This window comes from Bombyx mori, chromosome 13 (assembly GCF_030269925.1).
Source record: "Bombyx mori chromosome 13, ASM3026992v2".
NCBI classification, from domain to species: Eukaryota; Metazoa; Arthropoda; class Insecta; order Lepidoptera; family Bombycidae; genus Bombyx; species Bombyx mori.
In genome coordinates, this window is record NC_085119.1 from 12,310,622 (window position 1) to 12,325,935 (window position 15,314).

The following is a 15,314-nucleotide window of genomic DNA, read 5'->3' on the forward strand; positions in this document are numbered from 1 at the left end:
ACTTTTGGGAGCAAGCGGAATGAGGGCGCGGTGCGGGACGCAAGGTTCGACTGATCTACCAATAACGCGCTCGATACGTTTTCCCCTGCCGTCGCACCTCACCCTCACCACCAAAGTGATCTAAAATTCGGTTCTGCGCAGTCAAGGTCATTTGCTCAAGAAGTTTGCCGATTACTATACCGAAAGCTTAATATTTTTATTGATATAGACTAAACTTTTAAATGGTTAGAACTTTACCATTAGTATGGAATGCAGAGTTACACAGTTGAGATGAATACAGAAATTAAGAGCAACGTATTTTCCAAATTTATATATTTACCTCACACAAAATTTACGAAATATATGTAAATCATTCCATTGTTGCAAATGATGTGACAATAAAAACCAGCAGCGTAACGACAAGTTCTTTTATTTGTGCAAGAATGCAGAAAAGTAGGTAGAAATGGCTGGCACGGCTTGTTTTATTAACACTATCCCCCCTTCGTTGGCTTTGGCTGGCGGCGGTGGCGGTGGCTGTGGCGGAAGGGGGCGTGTTAATATGGCTTGGCGGCTTGGCTGGCGGCAGGGCATGACAGCTGACGTCACGTCCGTTACATTCGGCCATCCTGCAACAATTGCTCCCGCAATGGGGAACACACAAAAACATTTAGTTCTCAAATAAATCAATAAGGTCTTCAGTTTCGAGCTGCTCATCGGAACTACTAGCGCTATCGGACACATGGGCTATACTTTTATAGGGCTTTAATGAATCTGTTGATACCAGGCCAGTGAAGTTTTTATAACTTCGTAAACCTTTTAGATATACTTCTAATTTGATAACAATTGTTACCTACTACTTTAGTTACTACATACGGACCTGAGCATAAATCGTCTAATTTGGTATTAATCCTAGCGGCGCTACTAACCAGTTGGCGCCTGTCTCTACGATACAAAATGCCTTTTCTTATAAACATGAGCTTTTTTTTTATATTAATGTTGTGTGTTATTATTGTACTCGCTTGTTTTATCCTAGCTGCAGCTATCTTACGCCGTGCGTCCACAGTTTCTGGTTCGAGACCAGGAATCGAAACATCACATATTGACCTACCAGAGCGCGCAAAGATTAAATCACAAGGCTTGTAGCCGCTGTTACTTTTAATTGTGTTGTTTGTGCCTCAATTGACGGAGTTCACTAAATTATTTGTAGCTTCACTAGGATCAGTTGCCCGCAACACATAAAATTGTATGTTTAGTTTGTTCACCCTGGCCAATTAGCGCGCGGACAAGCAATACCGTTTAACGTATGCCTAAACTGTTTATCTTCTGGTATATTTTTTTAAAGTACCTACTCGTAAAAGCTTTCCCGTAGTCTGTCACCACGTGATTCGGGTATCTGGACAAACCCTATTAATATATTTTTCAATGCACGAATGGTCCCGATTGAATTTACAGTACGCGTTAGTTCAGTTATCACAAATTTAGACAACGCATCTTTCATTACGATCATGTACTGGTTGGTGCCCTTTAGATGTCCTACAGAAGGGCATCATGTTATATATTTGTACCATGCGCATAGTATCAGATGGTTTAGAGATCGGATATAGACAGTCTTCTTTTTTTTAACATAGTTATCCTTCTCATGTGTACAATAAAGACATGCTGCCACGTATTTCCTAATAAAGCGTGTCATTTTAAGAACCAATATTGGCTTTTAATCAAAGCTAAACGATGATTTAGATCCACGTGACAAATGTCGTCATAGTGCATTCGTACAATTTTCCATTTAGCCAAAGGGACTGCGAGTCTATTTCCCTTAAAAATTTTTCGAACTAGTTCATAATTATCTTTAACATCAGCGCGACTTCGTGTCCGCGTGGAATATAGTTCACAAATAATGCTTTATTTTAGAACAAATTTGGTTAGCATAAAAAAACGTTATAGTGAGCCAACCTTAACATATAGACATATGCTATCACGGACATTTTTTTTTTAGATCTTTTAAAGGAGAACAATTCTGTCACATTATTTTAGCGAAAACTTAACAGTTTCTGCAGCGCACGCACCGGAAGCTCTCAAAAGGGAAAATAACCAGTGTTTCTTTACTGGTACTTCGCTTGTATTGGTCTTAGCGTGACACAGTGATGGTCTAAGCGGTCTTAGCGTTATATAGCCTATAACCTTTCTCAATAAATGGGTTATTTAACACTGAAAGAATTTTTCAAATCGGACCAGCAGTTCTTGAGATTAGCGCGTTCGAACAAACAAACTCTTCAGCTTTATAATGTTAGTATAGATTGCTTTATAATCGAACTAAGCTTTTCGTCCTGACATTGCACAGTACAGAATCAGTAACTTTAAGAAGATTCACGTTCATGCTTATTATGCGCGTCTACAAATGTTCCATACGTTCACCAGGTCTATACTCAACACTAAATCTTCTTTCAAAACTCACCATCGCGCAATGCGTGGTATAATGTCGCGTTTGGTAAGCGTAGCACAAACCACAGTACAATCAGTTTCTATTATATCATGTTTACCTACTTCATAAACACGGAACCTACGAAGCGATTGTACGACCGCCAGGTTTTGAGCTCTTAACTATGATACACACTCTCTTCCTTCCTAGTAACCCGGCTAAAATACATAACAGGCCGTAGTGAGTTGTCAGTTTGTTTTTGTAATAGTATACCAGAAATTCCTAAGTTACACGCATCGGTTTGTATTTCTGTAAGAAGCATAAGATTATACAGAGCTAGCATAGGTTTGGAACATAAACTGTTTTTCAGTTGTTCGAAATTCGCGTTATGTTCACGGCCCCACACCCATGATTTTTCTTTTTCTTAACTCAGTTAATGGACGCGCAATCACGGCAAAACTGGGAATAAACTTTCTAAAGTAACATAACCAATAAACTGTCGCACACTATGAGCATTATTTGGCACAGGAAACTGCGAAACGGCCGTCAATTTTTGTTGCACCTGGCTGTATACCGTCTGAAGATATTTCATGACCTAAATAAGTGACTTTTTTCTCCAAGAATGAGCATTTACTCATTTAATTTTAAGTCTCCACCATAAAATTTCCCAAGTACTTTCTCAATAATTATTGAACCTGATTTTATACCAACTGAGGGTAGAGGTAAATCGTTTCAAATTGCTAGTATCTCGATTTGACTTACATTTATTTTTACCCATTTCTTTTCTACCCACAGACTCAATTATTTTATTTATTAAACGCATTTAACTACCCCACCTAGTGGAATAAGGCGGAGAAAAAGAAGAAACGCATGAATACAGATGGCGCATTTGCTAAAACAAAAGGAATTCTAGTGTACTTGAAATAATGACCTTGCGGCGTAATGAAAGCAGTTGTGTGTCTGGCACAATGCTTAATTTATGGTAGCCCTGGGCTAAATCTAAACTCGTGAAGTACTGTTCGGTGGATACTTTTATATTTTACCATAGCGTTTAACGCACGATAATCAACGCATAGCCTACTGTCGCCGTTCTGTTTCTTAATAAGACCACTGGTGAAGCATGACTAGCTTCAGATTATTTTATAATGCCGGCATCTAAAAGTTAATTGGCTTTAGATTTAACTATCGTTTGTTCATTATGAGAAAGTAAAGGTGGCAATACACGGGCTGATCACTAGTAAGCTTAATTTGCATTTGGACTAAATTGGCAATACCTAAATCATGTGTATTCGTAGCAAAGCAATGCTTATACTGTATTTTTTAAATCTGAATGACCCTTATTATTTAATGGCTCCTTTTAATTTTTTTTTCTACCCTCAAATCTCGAAATATTTGTAATGGCATGGCTAGGGCAAGTAGAAATGCAACACACCTGGCTGTTTGGCTGTGGCTCCTCGCAGCTGTTGGCCCTCGGCAGGATCTCGCCCGGCGGCCACATGATGGTCTCCGAGCCCATGTTGATGACTTTGATGTAGCCGTCTTCGTCGCGCAGCAGCGTCGCAGGCAGGGAGAAGGAAGCTCGTAGCCGTGAATCTCATGAAGCGCCGTGAAGCTCGTAGTGCCGCAGTGGAGTAACCGCGTTGCTGCTCTTCTAGTTTCCCTCCACGTGAACCAGAATGATGGAAGGACAGGGCGGCAGGCGCTCTTGGTCCGACGACGTCGAAGTCCCTTTGATTTGATTGTTCCAGGTTCTTCATCCTGTAGCTCAAGTATCGCCTTGTGGACCTCCTTCTGAAGCAATTTTTCAACACCTTCCTCGCCAGTGGAATAGGAGCTTCATCTTCTTCAAACTTGTCAGAAGACCGAGAGATCTGAGCGTGTATATGACGTTGTTTCATTTCTTTATGCCACTTCTGATTGTTGCAAATGATGTGACAATAAAAACCAGCAGCGTAACGACAAGTTCTTTTATTTGTGCAAGAATGCAGAAAAGTAGGTAGAAATGGCTGGCACGGCTTGTTTTATTAACACTATCCCCCCTTCGTTGGCTTTGGCTGGCGGCGGTGGCGGTGGCTGTGGCGGAAGGGGGCGTGTTAATATGGCTTGGCGGCTTGGCTGGCGGCAGGGCATGACAGCTGACGTCACGTCCGTTACACCATATAATAAAGATGACTCGAACTGGAGAAACTAGATACTGAGCATCTGTGTGCTTAGTGCGAGTTTTTTAACGTTCTCGATAGCATAAAATTTACCGGAAATTTGTATGCAGCTGGAACAGTGCTCCTAGCGGCAAACATATGCAAACGTTCCAACTCCATACAAATTTTACTAACTTTCACGTTATCGAGAACGTTAAAAAACTCGCACTAAGGTTTCATCATGCCAAGATATGTTTATGTAGGTAGGTATTTGAAAAGATCTAGATAAAAATAAATAAAGTAGGTCTCTTTATTTTATTTGAGAAGCAGTGATATGAGCGAGTTGAATCCTAAAATCATTTTATTTAAATAATCTAGGTCATACACGTTTCTGCTAAATATGGTATAGCTGATTTTATTTCGTTTTGTTCTTTAAAGCCGGCTAGTTTCAATGCAATAGACTTCCTCGGAACGCCTATATCCTTTCGAGTTTTGCGACCAGCCGCTTTGGTATTTGCACGTACAGAAACTACTTCCGTGATCGGTTTATTGTGTAGTTTTAAATGATTATTCAGTTTGGCCTGAAATAAGTCGATAGTTTATAGTTAAAAAGACATTTCACTGATTGATTAATAGATGACTATTAAATTACTTACTTTTGAACACAATCGAGTGTTACATATGTGACAATCATGAGTTATTTGTTCATGCTTTGTTAAAATATGCTGTTTTAGATTACTATTCCTTGAATAAGTTCTGAAACAATAAAAAAACATTAATTAATGTAAGAAAAATAGATTATTAAAAGGTACAATAATCTTCTCTTTTCTACAGATATAACCTATTAATTTATTTCATTAATATTTACCTTCCACAATTTTTGTGAGGGCAAGGAAAATGTCGATTATTACTTTGGGAATGTTTTTTCAGATGGCGAACAATGAGTATTCTTTCCTTAAAACTAACACCACATTTATCACAGCAATATTCTGAAAAAATCAAATACATACTTAAAAAGATGATTTTTGACGGAAGAGGACTAACATTTATTCAATTCAGAGCCAATCACAGCTACGAGCTTGTATATTTTCTTAAATATTCGATGAATGATAATGAATTTACTGATGACAGTGGATCTCGTAAGCCCTTATAAGTAGGCACCATCACCCTGCTTATTCTATTGTGAAGCAGTAATGGGTTCGGGTTTGTGCAATTGCGACGTGGCTTTATATCTCAAGGTGGGGAGGTATTCCAACGAGATGTCTATGGGCTTCAGTAACCACAAAACACGGGCCATAGTTCACTAGACTGGTCATTTAAATATGTCGTGGCCTAAAGGATAAGACGCCCTGTGCATTCGTGTCGAGCGATGCAACGGTATGAAATACGTACTTAAGAATTGGTCACAATTGACCTTCACGGTGAAGGAATAACATCGTGTAATAAAACATCAAACCCACACAATTATAATTCACGTAATTACTGTTGGTAGGACAGAGTCCCCACGGGGTGGGTACCACCACCGTCTATTTTCTGCCATGAAGCAGTAATGCATTTCTGTTTAAAGGGTGGGGCAGCCGATGTACTGTTAAAACTGAGACCTTACAACTCATGTCTCGAGGTAAGTGGTGGCATTTACATTGTAAATTTCTATGGGCTCCAGTTACCACTTAACCAAAGGTGGGTCTGAGGTCGTCCACTCATCGTAAGCTATAAAACAAAATCATTGACCCAACATCAAATAGATAAAAATTCATATGATCTTATCCACAAATCGACTTACTTAGCTAGCACAAAGTGACCAGAAGCTTAGATTTACAGAGAAAACACGATATAGACATCAACAGGCACAATTATTATTGAATAGATTAACATATTGATAATTGCTTTAGATCACAGATATTTAATGAATCGACTCTGAGATGTACTGATTTTTTTTTTCTGAAATGATGCAATCATAGAAACTGAGGCCACTGGTATTTCTAAAATTGTAGTGTAAGATTTGGATTGCTATAAATATTACAACAGGCACTAAATATAATTAATATTTTCAGAATACTGAATAGAAAAATACCTTTGGTATCATGTTCCTTTTTATGTTTTTGAAAATCATTGTATTTATCAAACTGTTTCTTGCACTCTTCACAGATATAAATTTTGTGACATCTCATATGTTTCCTCTTTTCATAGTGCGTAATAAATTCTTTGAAACATTTGTTACATCTGAAATAAATACAGAAATGTATGTTCCCTATGAAGATTAATAAACATACAGTATTATTAGTAATTCGATTTGTTCTGGCCAGGACGAAATAGCAGGGCAAAAATGGTAAAAATTCAGACCCCTTAATGTATGGTTGGTAGGTGCTGAGACATTTGATAAAGCTTTTTTAAAAATACCCTATTTTGATTGCTTTAGACAAAATAATAAAAAATGGTGGATTGACTGTCAGCTGTATATTTTTAATTATCAGGTGAGTTAGTAACAAAGTTTAATAAGTACTAAAATATTGCATATGTGACTAATAAACCCAATAGTATTTTTGAATTTATTTAATTATTTGAAGTTGTATAATATGTCAATTTACCCAGACAAAAAAATACCTAATGTACAAAGTACTAAAAAAACATGCTCATTTTATTAATTATCCAAAAAGGTATAAGTTACTTTTTTTTCGAGACAAACACTATTAAAACTGATTTTTTCCACAAAACATCATATACTTAATATATATACATAGAACATAATATACTTACTGGTGCATGCTTTGCATTCTATCCCAAATTGGCTATTAGGAGATATCCACCAAAATGTGTATGATGCAATATCAAGAAAATTAATATTTATAAAAAATCCAAAACTGTTTATGGTAGTTTGTATTAGAAAACACAACAGCTAATGGTAAAACCACAGCATAACAAAATGTTGATAATATTGAAACACTTACTTAAAAGATTTTATTCCAGTGTGTTGGTACATGTGAGATCTTAATTGATTTATTTTTCGGAAATACTTTTTGCAATGTTCACAACAGTAATTATTTATACCTTGTATGTGTTTCTTTTGCATGTGACGTTTTAAATTTTGACGATTTGCAAACACTTGCATACATTCTGGACAACTGAAATATATTTTCAATCTGTATTACAAATATAGAAACTCACTATGGCGTTGTTTGGTTACTGGATATAGTAACACATCATATAAAAGCCATAGCTCAACTTTGAGGGTTGAGCATCGATTTCATGGAATTATATTGAGAATACTTTATTAATTTAGGGCTAATTATTTATATGTAAGGAACAGTTTGGCTGTGTCCTTGGCATTGCTTATGTCCATAAGATAAACCCTCATCATTAGATGGGCCGTATATTATCTACCTACAAGAGCAGTAATAAAATGAAATTGATTTACCATAGGAATGAGTATACCCAGCCTACCAGGTTTGATTTCATTCTACAATGTTAGTCTTTTACAGATGTATACGAAAATTGTTTCACTATCCATTTCAATTATTAATAAAAATACATACTTTTTGACATAAAATTCTATAGCTATGCTTAAACATACCTGTAAATAACATCTGTTTTTATCTTCAAATGTACTGTATTGTCATGGCGAATCAAATGACTTTTTGTTGTGTACGTTTTTGAACATTTAGTACATCGAAATGCTCTCTAAAAAGAGAATTGTTTTCAAGTGTAAAATTTGCATACAAGTAAATGATTAATTAATACATTACGAAAGGCAGAGTAATGTTTTTAATATTTTGAAAGAGCGAATTGGTGATAAATTTCAATTTTCTATTTTTTAATTTAATTTAATGAGAAAAATGTTAGCACGCTTTTTTGTGCATTTAAAAGTAAGGTCGGTTTTAAATTAAATTACTAGCCTCTTGTATCTCTTGTACCCGTCTAATTATTATAAAATTCTTTAGTGTTTTGTAATCTTCTTAACTGTATTCAGGTACTTTCAGACTAATAATGAAAACAATATAAATACCGGTTAGTTTCAGAACTTACAACATTCACGTGTGTAAGAAGGTGTTGTGTTAATCTGAATGGTCTACTAAATGCAGTGGTACATCCGTTAAAAGTACATTTGTGCACTTTTTTATCCATTATTATCCTTCTTTATATTCTAATCCTTTCCTTTTATCCTTACATATCCTTTTAACCATAATAACCATATTAAATAATAATATGTCTCACTCAAATATATTAAGTGTATAGTCTATGATAATATGCATAGATGTACATAGCCATACCAAAATTTTTGAAGGGATTTTATGACCTGGTTACTTACACCTTTAAGTCATGTCTTATTTTAATTTTGATTCATAATTTTATGAAAAATGATAATATGGAGTTAAATGAAATTAAATGAAGATGATTAACTTGCGATATTAATCTACTGGAATGAAATTAAATGAAATGAGATGCGATAAGATGAAATGGGATGAAATATAATCTCAGTAAAATGGTGGTCATTTAAGTCGCCGTGGTCCAAAGGATAAGACGTCCGGTGCATTCGTATCGAGCGAGGCAACGGTGTTCGAATCCCGGTTTCGGGTACCAATTTTTCTAATGAAATACGTACTTAACAAATGTTCACGATTGACTTCCACGGTGAAGGAATAACATCGTGCAATAAAAATCAAACCCGCAAAATTATAATTTGAGTAATTAAACTGGTGATAAGACCTCTTGTGAGTTCGCACGGGTAGGAACCACCGCCCTGCTGATTTCTACCGTGAAGCAGTAATGCGTTTCGGCTTGAAGTGTGGGGCAGTCGTTGTAACTATACTGAGACCTTAGAGCTTATATCTCAAGGTGAGTGGCGTATTTACGTTGTAGATGTCTATGGGCTCCAGTAACCACTTAACACCAGGTGGGCGGTGAGCTCGTCCACCCATCTAAGCAATAAAAAAAAACCAGATTTTTTCACTGGACTTTTGGAGGATCCCGGGAATTTACGTCCAGCAGCTTTGTTTCATTTTCCCACATCTGTGCATTTTCAAAAAAAGTTCCCTACCCACACCAAAAACAGGTAAACACAGATAATACACATAATATTTGAGATTTAGGTAAACGTTTAATTCATTCGAATATTTGAAAGAATATTTTAGAGGTACACCTATTGTACATTTTGTAGGTAGATGGGTACTCTCAAATACTGAGTGCATTATCTATGGTACCTCATAAATTATATAGACAGGACAAGGCTGTATGGGCTTAGATCCCCTTGCCTTTTCTAATACGGAAAAATTGTACCAAAAAAAATATCTATGGTACCTATCGAACATACACACCATAGACTTTTTGGCGGGAACGCGAGGAGTGAAACTGTGCGATTTGTTTTGTCTATTTAGTGTTTCTTCAGGTTTAACTCACTCACTCTTTCTTCAGGTTTCTTATTTAGTATCTGTGAAGGTTCAAAAATGTGGAAAAATGAAACAAAGCCATAAGACGTAACTTCTCGGGATCCTCCAAAAAGTCCACTGAAAAAATCTCAGTAATTGACCATCATTTTACTGAGATTATATTTCATCCCATATCATCTCATTTTATTTAATTTCGTCCCAGTTGAATAATGTCTCAAATTGATCATTTTCATTTCATTTCACTCCAAAATAACATTTTTCATAAAAATATGAATATAAATTAAAATTAAGACATGATCTAAAGGTCTTAGTTACCAGGTCATAATATTTTTGTAAAAAATTAACGTTATACACATTAGCAGTCTGTGCAGAAATTCATTCTTCAGAAATGTGCGTAGTTCATCACTTTTATCATTTTACACTATGTAATGTTTTTATTTTGATTAAATTTTGATTCTTGAGAATGAGAATTGACGATTTATATAAATTTTAGGTTGCTTATAATAATTTTGTTATTTCACAGAACAAAAGTCAGCTGACGTACATACGTAAACAAAGGATATGTCATTATACCTGAAAGTTGTAAATTAATTATTACAAACAGTTAATTATTTATTTCTTATTTATTCATATATATAAAACGTCGTGAACTAAAATGGACGTTGATGGCGCCTCAGTACCTGGAGAAATTGATCAAAATCTACTATTACAATTTAGTTGTATGAATACAACAGACAGAGAAGAACTTATTAAACAAATGCAGAAGCTTTTAGGACCTAGTCTGAATTATAATACAGCTAGTTTCTTCTTAGATATGAGTAACTGGTATGTATGTGTCTTATCATTATTTATTATTTTAGAGTACATTTATAAGGGTAGATGACTGAAATTGAATAATTTATTTCAGGAATTTGCAAGCTGCTATATGTTGCTATTTAGATTATACATCACCAAAGCTTCCTTCAATGTCAGTAAAAGCATCTGAAGGTCCAACTGGTAGTTTGGAACCTGGTGCACGGTATGGTTTTGAATTTTAGTAACTTAATTTCAATACATAATATGACTTCCTTAAACTTAAATAAAATGTGTTTAAAATGTTGTAATATTTTCAGTTTTGATCAAAATTGGAGTATTGTCAACACGGGAACAGAACAATGGCCAGGTTGTTGTAGATTAATACAAGCTGGTGGTGAACCTCTTGGCGCTACACCTGTTTATTTACCACCCCTTCCTGTTGGACATTCCACAACAGTTACATTAAAATTAGTAGCCCCTTCAACTTCTGGAACCCATAAAAGCTTCTTTCATTTAGTTACAGATAAAGGCGAACAGATAGGTGGTAAGAGTTATGAAATATTCCAAAATTTATGATTAAATTTATATATATTTTCCCAAAATTATTAACTTTAAACGGCTCTCCCGTAAAGTTGCAAAATTTCGCTTAAACTATATAGCCTTTTACCCCTCTATATATTAAAATTGACCTTGAAATTATTTTCTTTGATAAACACATACATAAAATAACTTTAAAGTTAAGAAAATTGTTAAAAAGTGCATATGCCACATTAATTCAAATTTATTGTCTGTATGTGTTTTAAGTCGTACTATTGTAAGTTTTTACATTTCCAACTGTATTGAAGTGTTTTTCACAGTACGCTATGACAAGGCTGTCCCTAAAATTGTTTGAGTCTAAGGATAGCAGAGATTACCTTATGTTGAATTTGATTGATATGATAGCAATTGAGTTTCTAGTCTATAAGTATATTTTTAGTGTTTAAAGATCTATATTTTTAATTGTGGATGTTCTTATGACAATACCAAAAATTAAGTACATACCGGGAGCTATAGACATGATAACTTAAATGTTACCTTTAGATGTAAGATAGAAGTCTCAATTTTATTGTATGAAGCTAGCTCTCAATTTGCCTTACCATCAGTAAACTTTAAAATAATCTGCAAGTTTGATCTTATCTATATTTTTACATTCAATGTGGAAGTAGTGAATGTGGTTGGTAAGTTTAGGATTTTGTTTTATTGTGTAGGTTACCCGCGCCCATAGACATCACAACGTGAATGTTGCTACCCCCTATGATACTCATGAATTCAATATCTTAATTAATTAATTACTTTGGAGCAGGAATGGGCAGTATGATGGTACCTATGTATGTGAACCTGCAAATGTTCGATCTCAAGGTAGTTCAAATATCATATAGAAGGAACAATATGCAATCAAATAAATTGCATTTGTAATTTGTGTAGTTCTAGCAGTAGGGCTTGTGTGCCGTTAATACCACCATCTTGCTATTTCTATCACAAAGCAATAAGGAGTACCAGTAATGGTTGAATAGCCATTATTTTAATGCATTCAACATGACATTGTGACTGAGCTGAAGTTAGTTTTCTCTTTAATACACTAATTATTCATTAATCATTATTATGTTGTTATAAAATTACAAAAGAAGTTTAAGAGTGATTAATATTCATTAAATATTTTTACAGATACACTTTGGGTTGAAGTCACAGTTGAATCTGAGATGACTATGGCACTTGTCGAACAATTAGCAGCACTTCCAGTGCCTAGCAGTCGATTGGAAGAATTGCTTACACAGGTAAAGGATATACCGACTTTTATGATTCTAGTCTAAAATGAGAACTTTACTGCAAGACGTTGTTGGATTGTTGTCACTCGTGTTTTTTTTCTTTTTAGATAATCAATGAATCAAACCACAAATTGTCATTGTAATATTTTAATGTAATAAGAATTCATTATTAATAATTGTCACCTCATTCAATTACTATTAGTGTAACTAACGTGTAACAGTATATGTGACAAACGAAGTTTTCTGGCATAGACTGGAATGGCTCTAGCAACATTATTATACACTGAATAATATGCATCTGCATACTAATTCCGATTTTTCATTCCATAATGTGCTATGAGCTCCATACCGCTGTTAATAGTTACTTTCGACATTGTGGTTCTTGAGCCTTTTCTTTTTTGGTCAGGAGAAAATCGTCGGACTTCCGCCCTCTACAGAACCGACTAAAAACCTCCTGTCGCTCAACAACCCACGTCCGAACCTCGCATGAGACAGCACTTATGAAAAGGCAAAGGGGGGGAAAGTGAAGAGACATCTCTTCCACAAGACTCACCGCGCATTAGGCAGCCTGGCTGCCTAGTGCGTCAGACGAATATATGGCGTTGTATGGAGTCCGCACACATAAGCAGCCCGGAACTCTTGGCTACGGCAGCCGATACAACGCCTCTGTTTCACGGCAGCCAGAGCGAGTGTTGGCGAATGTATGTTGCTGCTGTCAGTCCCCGCGCACTTGCTGTAGCAGCCACATATTCGTTTTGCCAAATATTAGTTATATGACACAGCATGCTTGTACAATCTCTTGTATGTAAAAAAAACCGATCTGGGTATGTATGAACATCTTTAAAATAGTTACAGAATAAACCTTTTGAATGCTGTTCTAGAAAAAGAGGATGAATCCAGTCTTTTCTTTGATTGGTGTTTTTAAGAGATAAAGTCCAAATCGCTCGACGAAAAGATCACAAATGGCCGTCGATTGGCTGCTCAAATATTCTGGCCGCTGCAGCCTGGCTGCTCAAATATTCCGGCCGCCGCAGCCAGGCTGCCTAGTGCGCAGGATCTTTACTCTCCCCCTCGGGACGCCGGACCTGCGGTCGTCGGCGCCACGACCACCAGCCCTCTCGTTCGGCAAGCTATCCGAAGCCCGCCTAGATGGCGCCGGTTAGAACGGTTTATTCCACGGAATACCCCCGTTGGTTTAGAGCCAGCGTGGGTCGAAGATAGCCGACCTTCAGTTACCCGGATGGTCTTGCGTAAAACGCGCGCTAAGCAGCTTACACTTCGTTTTTTAGGCACCCCTCGCCAGTCCCCAGACCACCATGTAAGGGGGACACGAAACGCTTATAGAGGGCCAGGGCTTGGGCGAGATCCGTCTGTCTGGCTCCCGCTCGATAGCGGCGGGCTTGTGGGTCGTTTCCTATTTTTTGCGACAAGGTCATGGCGCCACCCCTTCCAGACGACGAGAGTGCTCCACCGTATCCAAAACCACAATGGTGGCACTCTGCCGTCGGCTCGGCTCCGATCCGGTGCAGGAACTCACTGAAGCAACCATGCCCAGTGAGCACATGTGAGCTAGAAAGTGAGGCGTCCTGTGTCATGATTCACCCAATCGTTCTTGAGCCTCAGTTGATTGGCAGACAACAAATGTTTGCTGTCCCCACCTATAAGACATCTCATTAGTATTTATTCAAAAGGGTTTTATGTTGAATTAATATTTCTCACATAAAAGCATGGTTAAATAAAAGTAAAGTTAGTAAGGGGAGCATTTTTAATTTTTACTTATTGCACAGATGGGTGAATTAGTCCTTGGCCCTAAATTCAATCATCACAACTAGGTTATTGGCAACTCGACTTACACATTGACACATTGGTTGAGACTTTAATTCTAATAAATAACGTCCCACATTTCAAATAGGAACAATTGACTGCTTCGCGGAAGAAATGAGAAAGATGGCGGTACCTAAACTTGAGGTCCTATAAGTGCGCCTTATCATCAGTAAAAATTGTAATAAAGTTTATATCTAAGATATTTTTTTCATTACATGAATGACAAAATAATGAATTTTTATATAATTGTGACATTACGAACTAACACAACTAATACTGTTAGTCCAGTTAATATCCTTGAATATTTTTTTTAAATGTGACTATTTTTATTTAACTTTTAATTATTTTTTTCAGACACAATCACAAGACGATCAAATGTGTTGAAAGACTCTGGAAACTGGAAATATAACATTGTAAAATTATCATTATCTAACAATAATAACAAATAATTTCTATCCAAATTTGCTTTATAGGTTCTATTTACAATTTTTTGGATCTTAATTAGGTAGGTACTTAAATTGGCTAGTATTGTATGTTACAATTTTAAAATTTATTTGGTAGCCTTTTATTCTATTGAATTACACATGCAATGTTTTTTGTTTTTAATGAAATATTTGTATTCTCAATGAAATCCGTTCATACAAAACAAAAAGTTGAGTAATTTTAAGAATAGAAAATTATATTAATAAAATTACATATTTGTTAGATATTGTTGAAATTTTACAATTTGTAGAATTAAAAGTTAGTGACTTTGTTAAGATAACTTAATGTGAGGTTGTAATGCCATTTAATAATCAAGGGACGATTTATTTTATAGTATGAAATGATTATATAAAGACAACAAATACATTTTTTGCAACACACCCTTTTTTTTATTTATAAAAATACACAATTAATATCTAATATGTATATGAAATTTAGTATCATGAAATTTGTTACATAACTACATATTTTAGATCACAAAGAATTTAAA

At 35.8% G+C, this 15,314-nt stretch overlaps 3 protein-coding genes across 6 annotated transcripts; 1 reads left to right on the top strand and 2 right to left on the bottom strand.

Annotated features, from left to right (window-relative positions):
* Positions 1 to 393: 393 nt before the first annotated feature.
* On the bottom strand, positions 394 to 4,674 carry LOC134200005 (uncharacterized). Its single transcript, XM_062671901.1, has 2 exons — positions 3,828 to 4,674; positions 394 to 605 (listed from the first exon to the last, which is right to left on the bottom strand). Exons 1-2 carry the CDS (start codon positions 4,291 to 4,293, stop codon positions 409 to 411), a joined length of 663 nt encoding a protein of 220 aa, XP_062527885.1. The 5' UTR covers positions 4,294 to 4,674; the 3' UTR covers positions 394 to 408.
* Positions 4,675 to 4,825: 151 nt separating this feature from the next.
* On the bottom strand, positions 4,826 to 8,825 carry LOC101742837 (gastrula zinc finger protein XlCGF17.1). The gene is made up of 7 exons (XM_004927734.5): positions 8,557 to 8,825; positions 8,105 to 8,211; positions 7,482 to 7,655; positions 6,608 to 6,756; positions 5,402 to 5,522; positions 5,190 to 5,289; positions 4,826 to 5,114 (listed from the first exon to the last, which is right to left on the bottom strand). Exons 1-7 carry the CDS (start codon positions 8,653 to 8,655, stop codon positions 4,908 to 4,910), a joined length of 957 nt encoding a protein of 318 aa, XP_004927791.1. The 5' UTR covers positions 8,656 to 8,825; the 3' UTR covers positions 4,826 to 4,907.
* A 1,381-nt stretch (positions 8,826 to 10,206) lies between these two features.
* On the top strand, positions 10,207 to 15,204 carry LOC101742501 (protein ILRUN). Of its 4 annotated transcripts, none has more exons than XM_004927732.5 (6): positions 10,207 to 10,307; positions 10,441 to 10,742; positions 10,825 to 10,935; positions 11,030 to 11,256; positions 12,417 to 12,526; positions 14,696 to 15,204. In XM_004927732.5, exons 2-6 carry the CDS (start codon positions 10,573 to 10,575, stop codon positions 14,723 to 14,725), a joined length of 648 nt encoding a protein of 215 aa, XP_004927789.1. In that variant the 5' UTR covers positions 10,207 to 10,307; positions 10,441 to 10,572; the 3' UTR covers positions 14,726 to 15,204. The 4 variants fall into 4 exon arrangements, with proteins under 4 accessions (XP_004927789.1, XP_021204762.1, XP_004927788.1 ...); XM_021349087.3 differs by having other exon boundaries at positions 10,239 to 10,307; positions 12,924 to 15,204; XM_004927731.5 differs by having other exon boundaries at positions 10,252 to 10,342.
* Positions 15,205 to 15,314: the final 110 nt, after the last annotated feature.

Excerpts from the sequence above, each read along its gene's own strand:
- LOC134200005 (XM_062671901.1), bottom strand. The coding sequence starts at position 4,293 with ATGAAACAACGTCATATACACGCTCAGATCTCTCGGTCTTCTGACAAG. Across the intron at positions 606-3,827 it reads AGCCACAGCCAAACAGCCAG|GATGGCCGAATGTAACGGAC; the intron begins GTGTGTTGCATT and ends CAATTGTTGCAG.
- LOC101742837 (XM_004927734.5), bottom strand. The coding sequence starts at position 8,655 with ATGGATAAAAAAGTGCACAAATGTACTTTTAACGGATGTACCACTGCA. Across the intron at positions 8,212-8,556 it reads TTCTTACACACGTGAATGTT|AGAGCATTTCGATGTACTAA; the intron begins GTAAGTTCTGAA and ends TTCTCTTTTTAG. Across the intron at positions 6,757-7,481 it reads ACTGGAATAAAATCTTTTAA|ATGTAACAAATGTTTCAAAG; the intron begins GTAAGTGTTTCA and ends TATTTATTTCAG.
- LOC101742501 (XM_021349087.3), top strand. The coding sequence starts at position 10,573 with ATGGACGTTGATGGCGCCTCAGTACCTGGAGAAATTGATCAAAATCTA. Across the intron at positions 10,743-10,824 it reads TTCTTAGATATGAGTAACTG|GAATTTGCAAGCTGCTATAT; the intron begins GTATGTATGTGT and ends AATTTATTTCAG. Across the intron at positions 11,257-12,416 it reads TAAAGGCGAACAGATAGGTG|ATACACTTTGGGTTGAAGTC; the intron begins GTAAGAGTTATG and ends ATATTTTTACAG.